The 16,250-nt window shown below is 37.9% G+C and overlaps 1 protein-coding gene across 4 annotated transcripts in view; it reads left to right on the forward strand.

The window, feature by feature from the left end:
- The window catches only part of LOC124712302 (ankyrin repeat domain-containing protein 17), a 278,433-nt gene that overhangs the window by 107,639 nt on the left and 154,544 nt on the right, over nt 1-16,250 (forward strand). For all 4 annotated transcript variants that reach the window (XM_047242597.1, XM_047242611.1, XM_047242618.1 and 1 more), the window contains exons 19-20: nt 6,039-6,296; nt 6,478-6,694. In XM_047242597.1, coding sequence (XP_047098553.1) covers nt 6,039-6,296; nt 6,478-6,694 — 475 coding nt within the window. The remainder of the gene's footprint in view (nt 1-6,038; nt 6,297-6,477; nt 6,695-16,250) is intronic.

Consider the following 16,250-nt stretch of genomic DNA (forward strand, 5'->3'; position numbering starts at 1 on the left):
AGTCAGCAATGCTTTGGGCCTCAAAACGAATTTTGGCACAACTAAATCCATGATTATTATCAGAACGTCAAAGATCTCATCAGATGTCACTGTTAATAGCATGCCCATTGAAAAGTTATCGAAACACAAATCTAGAAGTCCTTGGGTCAGTGGTAAACTCAGTCTGGGCCATGCATTAATAGAAAAATTGAAAAAGCTAGAGTTGACTTCTTAGGATCAGATTGTTTTTTACCATTGGTATTTGAACTTGCAACTAAGATTCCAAATGATTAAATGTGATGTAGTCAGAGTACTCTAGTATGGAATGCAGCCATGCACAATTAATAAGACAACAGTGTCAAAATAAGCCATTCAGAATGTGGTTGTAGCAATGAGTGGAAAATATCATGGGCATAATTACCATTGAAACATTATAAGGTGAGGATAAGGAATTGGGAATATGTTCAAAACCAGAATACTAGGATATTTCGGATGTATCATCAGAGGAGAAAGATACAATAGCTTAAGACCGAGAATTGAGGAAACTGTTGTAGGGTAAAGATCAATAAGCAGGAGACGGACATTTTGGCTACAGACTCTTGAGAGTGGTTTGGATGTACTTTCGTACAACTGTTCAGATCAGCCAAGTCAAAAAACAGACGAACCACAATGATAGCCATCCTCCATAGAGAGAAGACATTTTTAGAGGGAGATACTGTTTTCACTAAATAATCCCCAAGAAGTTTATCATAATGTTGGATAGATTTTTAGGTATATAACTGGTAATGCACCTACCTGAGTTTCTAGAACATTTTTTGATCAGTTCTGTCTGTATACATTTCTTAGCTAGTCTTCATTTCTTCCCGTGCTTATTTTTTCCCCGAATTTAAGGATGTAAGATTGGGTGTGTGGATTAATAGTAATAAGGTTGGTACTGCTCTGCTCAACAATAGAGCCCATTATAACTTCATTGTGGCCTTAGTCTGTCACATGTCAGTAGCACATTTAAAGTGAAGTGTTAACTAAGTGTTAATTATGGCTACAAGTTATTGTTATCAAATGTACACAGCTACAGTAAAACTTAAAATTATTAGAGAAGCAGACAACATTGAAAATTTGCAGTGGGAAGAAAGTACGATGTGACCAAATGACAAAAAAAAAAAAAGTGACTTTGACAAATGCTGGGGGACCGGCTGTCACCATTTTTTAGTCAAAATGGAATTGACTTCCGGAGGAAAACCCTCATCACTCAACAGCTTCCATGTGATTACGAGGAAAGACAAGTGAATTTTCATCACTACATGGTAAATTTGCGATGTAATCACTATTTTGAAATGCCACTTGACAACACTGTGAACACTTGGCAGAAATTAGGAGCAAAGGGGTGTAGTGATGTTGAGTGTTACTGGCAACGGACATAATCTACCACCTTAAATGATGTTTAAAACAAAACTATCCTAAAAACACCAGTGAAAGGCATATTGGTGAGAGTGAATCTGAAAGGATGGATGGACAGTTACATTACGGGTGACTGGGTGACACGTTTGACGCATTGCCCTGGTGCATTACTGAAGTTACCGTATTTACTCGAGTCTAAGCCGCACTCGAATCTAAGCCGCACCTGAAAAATGAGACTCGAAATCAAGGAAAAAAAATTCTAAGCCGCACCTGAAATTTGAGACTCGAAATTCAAGGGGAGAGAAAAGTTTTAGGCAGCATCTCCAAATCGAAACAAAGTTGGTCCACTGTAATATGAGACAATTTAGGTCAAATGAATGACGATACAGCTACAGTAGTTTGGTTCGAGTCGTAAGCTTAGCAGTTAAGCTTTACCAGGTAGCCATTGCTATGTGTCAGGCGCTCCGTTCGTATTTATATGGGTACCCTCCCTTTTTCACGTGCTTCGTCTGGTTTGAATTGATTGCTTATTTTTCTTTGATCTGATAAGCGCAGTTTTCTTTGTTATAGGTGTTTACGTCACTCTACGCTGAAAATGCATTACTGTACTGTGTCATGCATTGTTTGTCGTACTCTGATACTGCGTATTTACGGCCTGTCGCCGATCGCGGCATGGCTTCCTTTTGAGCGCGCTACCGCCGCTTACAAATAAAAGAAAGAGAGAGAGAGGAATCGTCTCATTAGCGAAACAATGGCAAGAGACAGCTACTTGTTGTTACTTACACTACTGCTTTCTTTGATAATGACTAACAAGAACCAAATAATAGACTGCGTATGATCGAAGATGTTCTGAACGAGAGTTTAGCGAAAATTTTTCTCCATTTGAAAATCTTTGCAGGCGCCTCTTTAGTACATTACATTCTGCACAGAAATTAGAGTCATCTTAGATTTAAAAATCTAGGCAATTGCCTCGCTTCATTTCTGACTGTATCACTGTTTAGCATAAGAATAATACGAATATACACATGACATGATATGTATATTCTTCCACGTTTGCTGTTGTGTCACTCTAGTTTTGTGGTTTATTACGCAGACAGGATTTAAATGAGATAGTAGCAAACACGAAACAATACATGGCAAAATGTTTATATTCGTATTATTCTTATTGTGATGAGAATACTGCATGTGATTCACAATTTATAAAAGTTCGTATTAGCAACCATCTCTTCTAACAGATAGGAAAAAATTGAGAACGTAGAGTTGGCTATATTGACAAACATCCTAAACATTCTTGCCAGTCGGGTTTTCGTAGTACATTGAAATGCTACTACATTCGAAGATGAACAATACGGAATTAGTATTTACTTCGTTGGATAATGTATGAAAATGCAGTGGTCGAAACTCGGCGCAGAGAAAAAAAGCTTGTCTTCCACCTTTTTTTTAATTTATTTACTGACGCAGAGGTTTTGGCGCCAGTATTTATCTTTGTGCCTACAAACAGCGCTACATATATTCGACGGCAGAAGTAAGTTGTGGCGGCACCCACCGACATTTTTAAGAACTTACGCTTGCTTTGCACTAGATTCTAAGCCGCAGGCGGTTTTTTGGATTACAAAAACCGGAAAAAAAGTGCGGCTTAGATTCGAGTAAATATTGTACATAACATATTGGTCCTGGACAACTTTCATGACATACAACTGAGGAAGTGTGAGGCAAGTTACAAAAAGAGGAAACTGACTTGATCGTTATTCGTGGAGACCTTACATCTGTCGTGCAAGTGGAAAATGAGGCAGCCAGATTTGTCCCGTATTTGTGAGTGGTTGAAATGAGCATTGGACTCCATTCTGCAACCACTGGTGAAAAAAAAATCCTTTGAGAATATGGTATCACAAATTGATTGGATGGGGCCAAGGACGGCGATCTGTGAGAAGATAGTGATGACAGTACTCTTCTGGTAGTTATGATGAATGGAATCATTATGTCAGAATAATGTTTTTGTAAATAAAGCACAAATTAAAGTGATTTTCTCCCCTTAAAATTAGGGTACATGGATTATTTGATGGCATGGATTATTTGTTTGTACGGGATATGTTTGAACATCTGTGTCTTAATATTGTTATATTTCCAAGGCAGTTCTACAAGAGTAGTTCCTTTTTTCCCCTTTAGAATGATCGTAATGATGACAATTATTATACAAAAATTCTTTATTATTGCTGTTGGACAATATATAGAATACTTGCTCAGTGTCTTACTTAGTCCCTGCAGTAAGTTGCTTCGTGAACAACGATCTTTACTACTACTACTACTACTACTACTACTACTAAGACTGCTGCTGCTGCTGCTAGCTATTTGGAGTGACCCGTATGCAGTAGTCCAGTGTATAAGGGGTTAAACATTGTGTGCTGAAAAACAAAAATTAAATGGTTGTTGATCACATTCCTGAAGTAGTGGTGGGTGTCACTATTACTTGTTGACATTGTAGTGGCTGTCAGTATGGTATAGCCCAATATTCATTCAATAAAACTCTGTAACAGTACATTTCAGGATGTCCCTAAACAAACTGGTGTGGTCATAATGGGTGCAATAATATAGTTGTTTCTCCATTTGTTGGAAACAAGTCACACAAGGAAGCTGAAAATCCCTTAATGTGCCTGGGCTCTCTGTTAGGTAGTTTTTGCGTAGCATTTGTTGTCACGCCAGATGAATGACGGATGTTGATAGTACGCTGTATCACTGTTATCATTGACAAGTTCTGCAGCTACAATCACAGGCATTTTCTACAATAATTGCTACAGCTTTGGAGAAAATTACGCTCTTCATTAAATACATCGTGGTGTGTGCGCACACTCATGTTTTTTGCCCCCCCCCCCCCCCCCCCCAACACACACACACACACACACACACACACACACACACACACACACACAATCTGGCACAGTATATGAAAGTAAACTTTTTTAGCAATAATGTATTTTTTGTGGATCGGTTGATAAAATAAAAAGGCAACTAGTTCCAGAAGTTTACTTATTTAAACTTGACCTATGTTGTGATACCACTTTCAGCATTTTCTTCAGATATATACACTGTTACCTAAAGAATTGTAACAAAGAAAACGACAGTTTCTGACTAGCAATTGTGGTGTATGTGACAAATTTCCAATTGGAAAATGAAATAATTGCTGACATTGGTTACATTAAAACACGAACCAGCCACGTTACACGCAGTAACAATGAAACGTCCATTGAAATTGTAAAAGTGAGATAGGTATGGATATTGAACGGAGGCAAATGTTTTAACTAATCCTGTATCATCTATCTACAGCAGTTACATAAACTACCACAGAGTGCACCACATGTTGAGAGCTGATGGTATAACGCAAAGCTCAGTTATATAAAGTTTCTCTTACTCTTCATTGACATACTGTTGTAATAACCAAAAAATAATATATGGTGCTACCAATATAAAACAGCAGTAACAGTACTGCAATAGTAACAGGGAAGTAAAACAGAGATCAAAACAGTGCTAAACAGTCTTAAATGCACAAGCTGTTACATTTTTCCATGATACATGGGTACTATAAATATGTATTACATGAAACAATATGTTACATGACACCAGTTATAGAAATTGTAGAAGAAATTAAATCTCTGAATGCAACTTTACAAAAAATATGTAGCAATGCAGCGGTGAATAAGACATTACAGAAAGTATATAGCAATGCCCTCATTTGGTCAACTAGAGTATCAAAGAGTAAGGCCCTCATGTGATACTAACAGAAAATATTAAGACATCACTGATGAGAAAAGCAACTAATGTAATGATTTATTTCTTGCAGTACTACAGATTTTTTATTACCTCTGTGTTATATAAGAATGTAGTACCTAGCACATTTAAGACTGATACTTCTTTGATTTTCATTTTAATTTCTTGTTACTTCTACAGTACTGATACACTGTTTTATACAGGTAGTAATGGAGATTATTTTCTTTGTTATGGCAGTATGGTGATGTAGAGAAAGATAGATTTTACCTAATTGAGTTTTTCATTATAGCATCAGTTTGCAGTATGTGGCACACTATATGGTAGTTTACGTAAGTGCTGTAAATAGGTGCCATGGGTTTAGTTAGACATTTACCATTGATCGATAGCAATATCTTTCTCAGTTTTTAAGTTCCAGTGGACATTGTAATTACAGTTACTGCATGTGCCTTGAGTGGGTTAGCTCATGATCCGTGTATCATGTTTTAATGTAACCAGTATAGGTGGCGATTTCATTTTCCAATTGGGAATTTGTTACTTTACACCGTAATTGTTAGCTAAAAATTATTATTTGTCTTTGTTATAATTTTTTAGATCATGGCGTATGCTTCAGATGATGATACTCGTAGTCTCGAAACCTAAGTCAAGTTTGTTTATTTAAACTTCTGGCAACTGGTTGGCTGTTTATTTTATCAAGTGAAAGTACTCACAGTTGCTGCTAACATCCATGTTCCAGACTGTGTATTTTTATAGGTATTAAAATTTATTTGTTCAGTTGCATAAACGTAAGCGGCATGTGGGCCAAATTTTATGTTCTACATTCTCATTTGAGTTTGTGATGAAGTATTCCATCTGTTAAGACACAATTTTACATATATCGAACAATTCTGAAATGTTGTCAGGCTGAACAAGCACTGCATGAGCAGCAGCAGCAGCAGTCACAACAACAGCAGCAGCAGTCACAGCAGCAGCAGCCGCAGCCGCCGCTATCGCCACACTCCATATTAAAGAACAGTCTGCAACCAACCTCATTGTTGGCACCTCATGTAATGGTGCAGTTGACACAGTTAGATCCTGGCATGGTGCCAACAACTCCCCAGCAACTAAACCAGGTGTTGCAACAAAAGCATCAGCAACAGCTACGTACCTTACAACAACAAGTAAGGAAATATAAATTGTATATGTTTTATTGAACCATAGTATGTATGTAGAAACAGATTGTTGGTTAAAGGTGTAATTTGGTATTACAAAAATTTCTCTTCATGCTAACTCTTTAACATGTTCAATAAAATACTGCAACTACAGGTTCAAATGACAGTTTATTTTAATTTTAATTTACAGATACTGCCACAACCTGGTATGGAGCACACAGATCTGTCTGGTCTGTTGTCAGACCAACAGCAGCATTGCCCAATATTTGCTGCAGCTGCAGAAGAAGCACTTGCAATAGTGGATAAGGCCTCAAAGTCTGATGAATCTAGGCTTGAAATTGATGATGATGCTATTAATGATGTCACCCAAACACTGCAGAACTTCAGCATTGATGCTGTTGACATAGGTAATAATTCAGTTTCTTTATGTGTAATATTGTTCCTAAGAAATGTGAGTGTAATTCATAAGCTAGTGGAAACCTAATATTGAGTGCAGAATGTTTTAATCTCTCTCTCTCTCTCTCTCTCTCTCTCTCTCTCTCTCTCTCTCTCTCTCTCGATGAAAAAAAACTTTTTTTAGTAGTTTCTTGTAATTCACGTAAAGCAGAACTTAGTTTGCTGTTTACAGTCTAGAGAATTATTTAAATACTAATGTTCATATGTGAAAGTTCGATAATATTACTGTCAAGAAATTGTTAACGGAAGCTTGTAATTACTCTCTTATCAACATAACCAACTATCTTAAATTACAGAAAATCTGTTGCACTACTGGTTTGTTATTTCTATGCTAGTTGATAAAAGGTACTACTATTAGCTTCCTGGCAGAAATTCATCCTGAAATTTCCTGTGGAGCGAGGTATTACGTGAAAAATTGTTGTGGATTTATAACCCACGTTAGGGAAGATAGCAAATTTTATTGATAGGCTAGATTCTTTGGAAATAGTGAACCTGCCAGTGCTACTCATCCACTTTGACATGTGACATTATCAGAATGGCAGACATAAACCATTCATAGAAATTAAATATGAATGACATCTACCATTACCAGAATTAATCGTTCGCATGCCATCACATTTCTTGGCTTCACTGTCTCGGTCACCACTACACTACATGTCAATCTGTCACAACCACCTTCATGCCTTAAAACAATATAGAAGCAAAGTAATTACTTCAGTGTTGTAGTGTAATGCCACTATTAAATTTGACATCACATACCCCAACATAATGAAGTAATGGGGCAGAGCTGACTTTCTGATGTCAGTAGCTTCAGCCATCCAAATTAATTCTCTGTGGTCTCTCCTGTGGAAAAGAAAGGATGATTTTTAATGATGCTTAGAATCTATTGGCTTTTTATGATTGTTCATAAATTAATGTAAAGTGACAGATCTGAATGATATTAATAGTATGATATATTCTAAATAAAAAGTAAATTGAGGTATTATGTTCATTTTCAAGGTTTGTTTTATTTTGTTATTTACATTAAATAGATTAAGACCTCTAGACAAAAAAAAGGCGCTTACATCACATTTAATGAGTTGAAAAACAAGGTTTGTAATGTTTCTTAAAATTTTGAGTAACAATCTTTTAGAAATTGGAGGCTGTGGTGGGTGGGGACCCAATGATAAATAAAGGCTTATCTACAACTTTTATAGCAATAAGCCATTAATTTATTTCTGAAACAAGAAAACCAATGTATGAAGATTTTGTGTGAACATTAGTGGTGCGAAGGGTGGAACTGCAATTTGTGTAGAGACGGTGTCGTGGGTTGAGTTAACATAGAAATGCTTGCTGTATTTGAGGAGATTTATTGTAGGTAGTGATTACTGATGAGACGGTGCAGTCAACATTGTATGTGGTTAAGACTTTGGAAGGGTTATAATATGGATAATTATCTGTGAGGAGGATAAATGTGATCCCACAGTGACATGTCACTCGGGTAGTATCAAAATGGTGAGGGTTGCCGTCGTTTTAGTCTTCTTGTTAATCATAACAGCACTTGTTAATGGCCAGTACTAGGCCAAAATTATTTTGTTAGGGGTCAGTGTCCAGTTACATTGCGCTTAGGTATAAATGTCAGAGATCAGTGAAACTGATTAATTACTTACGGTTTCCATGTAAAAATTATCTTTTTGGTGCAAACAGGTTTATATTGTATATTACATAACTCACTTAAAGAAAAAAGTGGAGTTGGGCAATCTGAGGGACACAGCTGTTACCTTACTGCATGCAACAGAATAAATAAAGCAGCTTTGCATGTATTGTTTTGTCATCATGATCTTCTGTCTGAAGGCTGCTTTCATGCAGGCTCCCTGTGTCTGTTTATTCTGTGCAAGCCTCATCACCTGCAAATAACTACTGCGACGTATATCCATATGAACCTGCTTACTTAATTCATCCCTTGGTCCCCCTCTGCAATTTTTAACCCATATACTTGCCTGTAGTACCAAATTGACAATTCTTCAATGCCTCAGAATGTGTTCTATCAACTAAGCCTTTGTTTTAGCCAAGTTGTACTGCAAAATTTCTTTTTTCCTAATTCTGTTCAGTACCACCTCATTAGTTATTCAATCCACTCAACTAATTTCTCTTCTTGTTCGAAATTCTTATTGTTCATGTTTCATTTCCGTACAAAGCTACATTGCAGTCAGACACCCTCAGAAAAGGTTTTCTAACACTTGAATTAATTTTAGATGTTAACAAGTTTCTCTTTCTACAACCCTGCCTCACTTCAGTCTTGCTAATTCCCTTTCGTGCCCTTTGACTCTTTTCATTACATTCTGGTTTCTGTTAAATGTGCAGATAATGTTTCACTCCTGGGTGCTGTTTTTTTTTTTAAAAAACACCTCTGCTACCTTTAGAATCCCAAGGATTGTCTACAAATCAACATTCTGAAAGGCTTCTCTAAGTCTACAAAAACTATAAACATACAGGGTGTCCAGAAAAGGACTCCCTGATTTCAAAATTAAATATCTCGAAAACAAAGATTGATAGAGGAATGCAGTAAACGGTATGTTTATTGTGAAAGCTGTAAGAAATTTATACAGCAGATTGAAATAATAGTTACAAAAGCTGCTAACAGATGGCGCTGTACGCTGTACGGCTCATATCAGCATACATAAGTGAAATAATCGTATGAAAACAATCTTTGCAAACAATCACATCACAATGTTTTCAAAATGTTCACCATTGGCACTACAGAGGTGGCGCAAACGTAGAATGAAATTCGCCATCATATTTCGTAGTGTCTCAACCGAAATGGATTCACATGCCACAGAGATCGCTGATTCAAGCTCGTCCAGCATGGCGGGATGCTTCGGGTAGACCATGTCTTTCACTGTGCCCCACAAAAAAGTCACAGGGAGTCAAATCAGGCGAATATGGTGGCCAATCCATGCCTGCACCAGTAAATTTGGGATATTCCAAAGCAATGACTCGATTCCCGAAGTATTCCTCAAGAAAGCGAAACACTTGTTCGGTCCTATGTGATCGGGCTCCATCTTGCATAAACCATTCAGTACCTGGTCGATCCTCTAACGCTTGCTGTGTGGCGACAAATTGTTCCAAAATTGCGATTTAATGTGCACCAGTGACAGTTTCTCGAGTGAAAAAAGGGCCAATAATGCCTCTGCTGCATACTGCAGCCCACACAGTAACTTTAGGAGAATACAGGTGTTTCTCTTCACACCAATATGGCTTTTGGGAACCCCAAAATCGCCAGTTCTGCTTATTCACGTATCCATTCAGATGGAAGTGTGCTTCATCTGTAAACCAGATGCAGCCAACATCAAATCCTTCACTATCAATCATTGTGAGCATCTGATTAGCAAAGGCAACCCCTTGTTGCACAGCTCGTACGGGTATGGCCTGGTGCGTTTGAATTTTGAATGGAAACATGTGTAGGCTCTTTCTCAGTATTTTCTGCGTGCTGGAACGCTTCAAACCAGTCTCAGATGCAATTCTACGGACGGATGCCATTGGATTTTGCTGAATAATTCCAGAAACTGTGGCGATATTTTCAAGCGTAACTATGGTTTGCTTGTGGCCAACATGCCTCACTAGACCATCAGTTACGCTGCCTGTTCGTTGAAATTTTGCGAAGAGCGTACGAATGGTTTTCGCATCAGGTCCTTTTGGAACATTAAATCGTGATTGAAAACTTTGCCTTGTTGCTGTAGGACTCTCTTCTAACCTGTGATACTCTAGCACCAGAAAAACATGTTGTTCAATGGAGTACATGGTTTTAATCTCTTCCTTTGGTACGCTAACCTCCTTTCACGTTTCAATAGTGGAACTGATCGATCTGGGCTTCGGATCACTATTTATACTAGGCATTACGTATGGTGATTACAGCGCCATCTGTTAGCAGCTTCTGTAACTATTGTTTCAAACTGCTGTATAAACGTCTTACAGCTTTCACAATAAATATACCGTTTACTGCATTCCTCTATCGATCTTTGTTTTCGAGATATTTAATTTTGAAATCTGGGAGTCCTTTTCTGGACACCCTGTATGTTTGCTTTTCTTTAACATAACTTTTAAGATGAGTCAAAGGGTCACCATGTTCTCATGTTCCTACAGAAAAGGTGTGTGCTTTGACATCACAGCTCACTGAAAATTGCCAACAAAACGAGCAGGGAAGCTAGCTAGGTAACTGCTGTTGCACCCACTACACTTTCTTTGTGTTAAGTCTGGTAAATTTCTGTGAAAGAATGGAACATTTTTGTTGTGCCTTCATGGTTGGTAAGCTTGATTATTCCAAAGATAATATAGAGAATTTTAACAATTTACAGTGTACAGTTTATTCTTGATACCATCTGAACTGGTCAGTGTGTCAAATCGAAAATGAAGAAACCTGAATTCTGTGCTGTTATTAAACATTTTCATTTGAAGAGTTGGACTGCCCCACACATCAAAACAGAATTGGATAAAGTTCACTTGAACTCTGCACCTTAATTGAAGACCATTTATTTGTGGATTAATGAATTTAAAAGTGGTTGGACAAGCCCCTAAAATGAAGTGCACTCTGGCTGTCCATTTGAGGTTTTAACAAAGAAACAATTGACAGTCAATAGTGTGATAATACACGACCACAGATCAAAAATTTGTAAGTTTTCTGAGACTTAATCACCTTGCTGACCAAGTGCATGAAATCGTGCATAGAGAACTAGCTACAAAGAAGCTGTCTGCGAAGTGGGCGCCGCGATTACTCACAGTTGACCAAAAGTGCAGTGGGCCCCACATTTCAGCATGGTGTTTGATGATATTTAATCGCAATGCACAAGACTTTTTGTGCCGATTTGCGACTTGATGAAACCAGGATACATCCTTACACACCAGAGTCAAAACAATGGACAAAGGCTGGTGAAAATGCACCAAAGAAGGCAAAGACCACTTTGTGAGCTGGTAAGCTAATGGCCACTGTTTTTTGGGATTCTCGAGGAATAATGCGTACAGATTACTTGGAAAAAGGCAGAACCATATATGGGACACCATTATGCTTCATTTTTGTATTCTTAGAAACCTGTTTTGGCTGAAAAAAGACTAAGGTTGGCAGGGAAAAAAGTGCTCTTTCACAAAGATAATGGAACATCCTGCACTCTTAAACCCTATTCACCAGACATAGCCCCAAATGACTATTTCTTGTTCCCTAACTTGAAACTTTGGTTTGCTGGGAAGAAAGTTTCATTAAATGAGTAACTGTTAGTTGCAGCCAATGAGTATTTTGCAGAGTTTGACAGAACCTATTTTTTCCAGTGGGGTGAAAAAGCCAGAGGATCACTGGACCAATTACGTATTCCTTAAAGGAGTTTATGTAAGGAAGTAAAGTGAGTTGTATGTTTCATAAACATTTTTTCCTTGCTTTTTTACCAGACTTAACCAAACCAGCCTCATATTTACAGGCTTTTTCAGGTAAGGTATTTTCCTCTAACTCACAAAATAATAAAAGGATGGTTCGATAAGAGGGCAAAGAAGAAGGAAAAAAAAGTTTGTTTCGTAAAAAACTCATCTTATTTCTTCAGTCTCTGTTGAGGGATATACACTTGGTTCTGTTATGCTCCAGCTCTTTCATAACATCGGAAAAATAGATTATATAAACTTCTGCAAAATACTCGTTGACTGCAACTATCAGTTCCTCATTTGATGAAAATTTCTTCCCAGCATGTCAAAGTTTCAAGTTAGGGAACAGGAAGAAGCCACATGGAGCTAAATCTAGTGAATAGGGTGAATGAGACACCAATACGAAGCCCAATTAATGCACTTTAACTACTGTTATTGCTGATGTGTAGGAGGGTGTATTATCCTGGTGAAAGAGCACTTCTCTGCTTGCCAACCTGGTTTTTTTTCTGTCAGTGCAAGTTTCTAACAATTTAACAGTGAACGTTATGGTTCTTTCTTTTTCCAAGTAATGTATGATGATTATACCTTGGGAATTGCAAAAAAAATGGTGGGCATCACCTAATGAGCTGTCAAAATGGTCTTGCCTTGTTTGGTACACTTTCACTAGCCTTTGTCCAATGTTTTCACTGCCATTTTTGACTCTCCCCTATGTGTAGTGATGGGTCCAGGTGTCATAAACAGTCACAAATCAGTGCAAAAACTCTTGCAGATCATTATTAAGCATTACCAGATATTGTGTTGAAATGTTGTGCCAGTTGCACTGTTGGGCAACTGAGCAATCATGGTACCCACCTCGCACACATCTTGTTCATGCAGCTGATTATTCACGCAGGATGTTATGCGGCTGCTCCGTCTCAGAAATCTTGAATGTTTGTTCAGTCGTCTGGCATTACCATATCGTGGATTTTGTCAATGATTTTCTTTGTGGTGACCTCAGTTGGATTGCCAGAGCTCACTTCCTATTCAGTGCTTGTTAGACCACATTAAGTGGACAGTAAATTGCCTTCAGTGATAGTGCAGAGTCAACGTGATCTTCATCCATTTCTGTTTTGATTTGTGTTGCAGTCCAACCCTTAAAATGAAAATGTTTAATAATAGCTAATTATATTAAATTTCAGCCTTCCTCAGAAATGTCACAATGTCTTAAGACTATGTACTCTCGTACAAACATGTAAGTTTGACAAGGCCAATATCCGGCATGTTTTAATTTTATATTGTGACATTTCTGAAGAAGGCTACGTTATTATAGATGAAACCTAGGTAAAGTTTCTTAGCTTATGCAACTGGAGGCTGAAATTTAATATAATTACATTTTACAGTTATAACATTAAACTTGGTTTTCTCCATTTTCAGTTGCAGTCGACACACTGATCAGTTCAGATAGCTTTATAGAATGAACTGTATACTGCACATCATTGAAATTATTTATGCGATTCTTGGAATAATCATGGCATATGCCTTGAAAGTCATTGTCGAAGAGCTCTGTTAGCCATTAGGTTCCCACTTCGTGGAATTAAATGACAAATACCAGCAAGAAGTGAGGATATGAAAGTATTTTAGTATCAATACACCACAATCTGCACATCAGCTCGCTATCGATATAATCAGTCACATACAAGGACAGTTAAATTTTCATCTGTTCTATGCATTCCACTCTATTAACTGCCAGCGGTCAATAAGATTCATTCCCTTTTCAAGCGGCTACCTGTGAGTTACTCATACACAGCGAGAATCTCTCACACAGGCTGCGCTGTTGCTGTACTTCGCGACAATGCAGTTTCATTCACAGAGTGACTAAATTATTCATTTCAGCTGTTGTTATTTTCTTGTAGTACTATAGCTGTGGTGTGTTCCTGTAAATGGGCTAGTGCGATTCAACAAATAAATAAGTCGGGTGACGGCGATAAACATAAAGTGCTTCACAAGCAAACAAACAGGATTGCATACCGTATTCATAAGCCGGAATGGACATTGTCTTGAAAGGAGGATATAAGATGAACATCAACAAAAGCAAAACGAGGATAATAGAATGTAGTCAAATTAAATCGGGTGATGCTGAGGGGATTAGATTAGGAAATGAGACACTAAAAGTAGTAAGAGTTTTGCTATTTAGGGAGTAAAATAAGTGATGATGGTCAAAGTAGAGAGGATATAAAATGTAGACTGGCAATGGCAAGGAAATCGTTTCTGAAGAAGAGAAATTTGTTAACATCGAGTATAGATTTAAGTGTCAGGAAGTCGTTTCTGGAAGTATTTGTATGGAGTGTAGCCATGTATGGAAGTGAAACATGGACGATAACCAGTTTGGACAAGAAGAGAATAGAAGCTTTCGAAATGTGGTGCTACAGAAGAATGCTGAAGATAAGGTGGGTAGATCACGGAACTAATGAGGAGGTATTGAATAGGATTGGGGAGAAGAGAAGTTTGTGGCACAACTTGACTAGAAGAAGGGATCGGTTGGTAGGACATGTTTTGAGACATCAAGGGATCGCAAATTTAGCATTGGAGGGCAGTGTGGAGGGTAAAAATCGTAGAGGGAGACCAAGAGATCAATACACTAAGCAGATTCAGAAGGATGTAGGTTGCAGTAGGTACTGGGAGATGAAGAAGCTTGCACGGGATAGAGTAGCATGGAGAGCTGCATCAAACCAGTCTCGGGACTGAAGACCACAACAACAATTCATAAGTCTTTCAAATATGAATCCAAAAGTGAGACTCCTATTGTTGACATTTTGAAGACACAAGAACGGACTACAGAAGCACGTCATGTTGCCAGGAGAACTGAACAGCAAATTGTAAACAAGTGTATCTCATGTGATCTGTCAGGTTTTCTCAGTGCAGTTCATTAATAGTTTGCCTCTGGGTTTTCTGCCGAGTTGTTTCTATATTATGCACAATATTTCAATTATCTTCTTCCGATGCTCTTAGCGTTTCTGTTGTGTGTACTTGATGTGTGTATTACTTCCAGACTGTCAACTTTGGTTGGTCTCATGCTGCTGTTTATAGCTGTATTAGATTTCCAACACTCACTACGCCCTTTGATGCTGTTCCATTTTTCAGAGCTCGAACTGATATTCTGTGAAATTCTAGTGGGTGGGATGTCCAGCAAGATTTTAATAGAGTGAGTGTTGGACCCCAAGTGTTGTTTAATTTAAAACCACTGTCCCTATTAAATTTTGTGATAACTTTTATTTCGATAGCTTCTCAATTATGGTGTCCCAAGAACTTTACATTTGCTCCATAATACTGGTCTCGACATATTTTGTTTCGTGATCGTGTTTGAGGCAGTGCTGGGTAACATCTGGGTGTTGTCTTTTTTTTTAGTCAGATATGTTGTTCATGGTCTTTGCATCTGTCCTCAAGTGTTCTGATAGTCAGCACCATGTAAGACATGCCACAGTTGGATGGAATGCAATACCTACCCAGCTTTTGGAGACCTAGATCATCATTAACTTAACAAAGAATACTTTTTATCTTAACTGAAGAGAGCAAAATATAACGCGTGTCATGCTTCTTTACGAGTGTACTTATCTTTTCTACTGATATTTATGGGTATTGGGCTAGCATAAAGTAAATAAGTGATTCCTGGATTCTCTTCCTCGGTCTGTCTCAAGGTGTTTTTGAGACAAGCTTGATTATGATTGCATTACCCACCTGTTCAGTTTGATGATGTGATGATTACCCATTCCTTCAGAATGATATTCATAGGTGCTACAATTCTTTGTTGGTGCTCTCCTTGTTTGAAAATATTACAGCTCCAGGGCCTAGAGTCTTCAGCACCAAATTTCTTTGTGGCAGATGGTGATGGCTGGAGGCGTGGAGATAGTGTATATAGAGACCCTAACCTAATTGACCCAGGGATGCATCCATTCTTCTCTTAACTGACACGCAAAGGAACAGTATTCGACCATATTTTTCAAGTTCCATCATGAATTTTATGTTACAAGGACTCCTGAAACTTTTCTACTCCATGGGCCGCACCACAAATGTGTTGTCCAATTGCTGATAGGAACTCATTGATTTCATCTTGGTGGGTTATAGCACATTTGCTTCAACCTTTTCCAT

Source organism: Schistocerca piceifrons, chromosome 1 (assembly GCF_021461385.2).
Source record: "Schistocerca piceifrons isolate TAMUIC-IGC-003096 chromosome 1, iqSchPice1.1, whole genome shotgun sequence".
In the NCBI taxonomy this organism is placed as follows: domain Eukaryota; kingdom Metazoa; phylum Arthropoda; class Insecta; order Orthoptera; family Acrididae; genus Schistocerca; species Schistocerca piceifrons.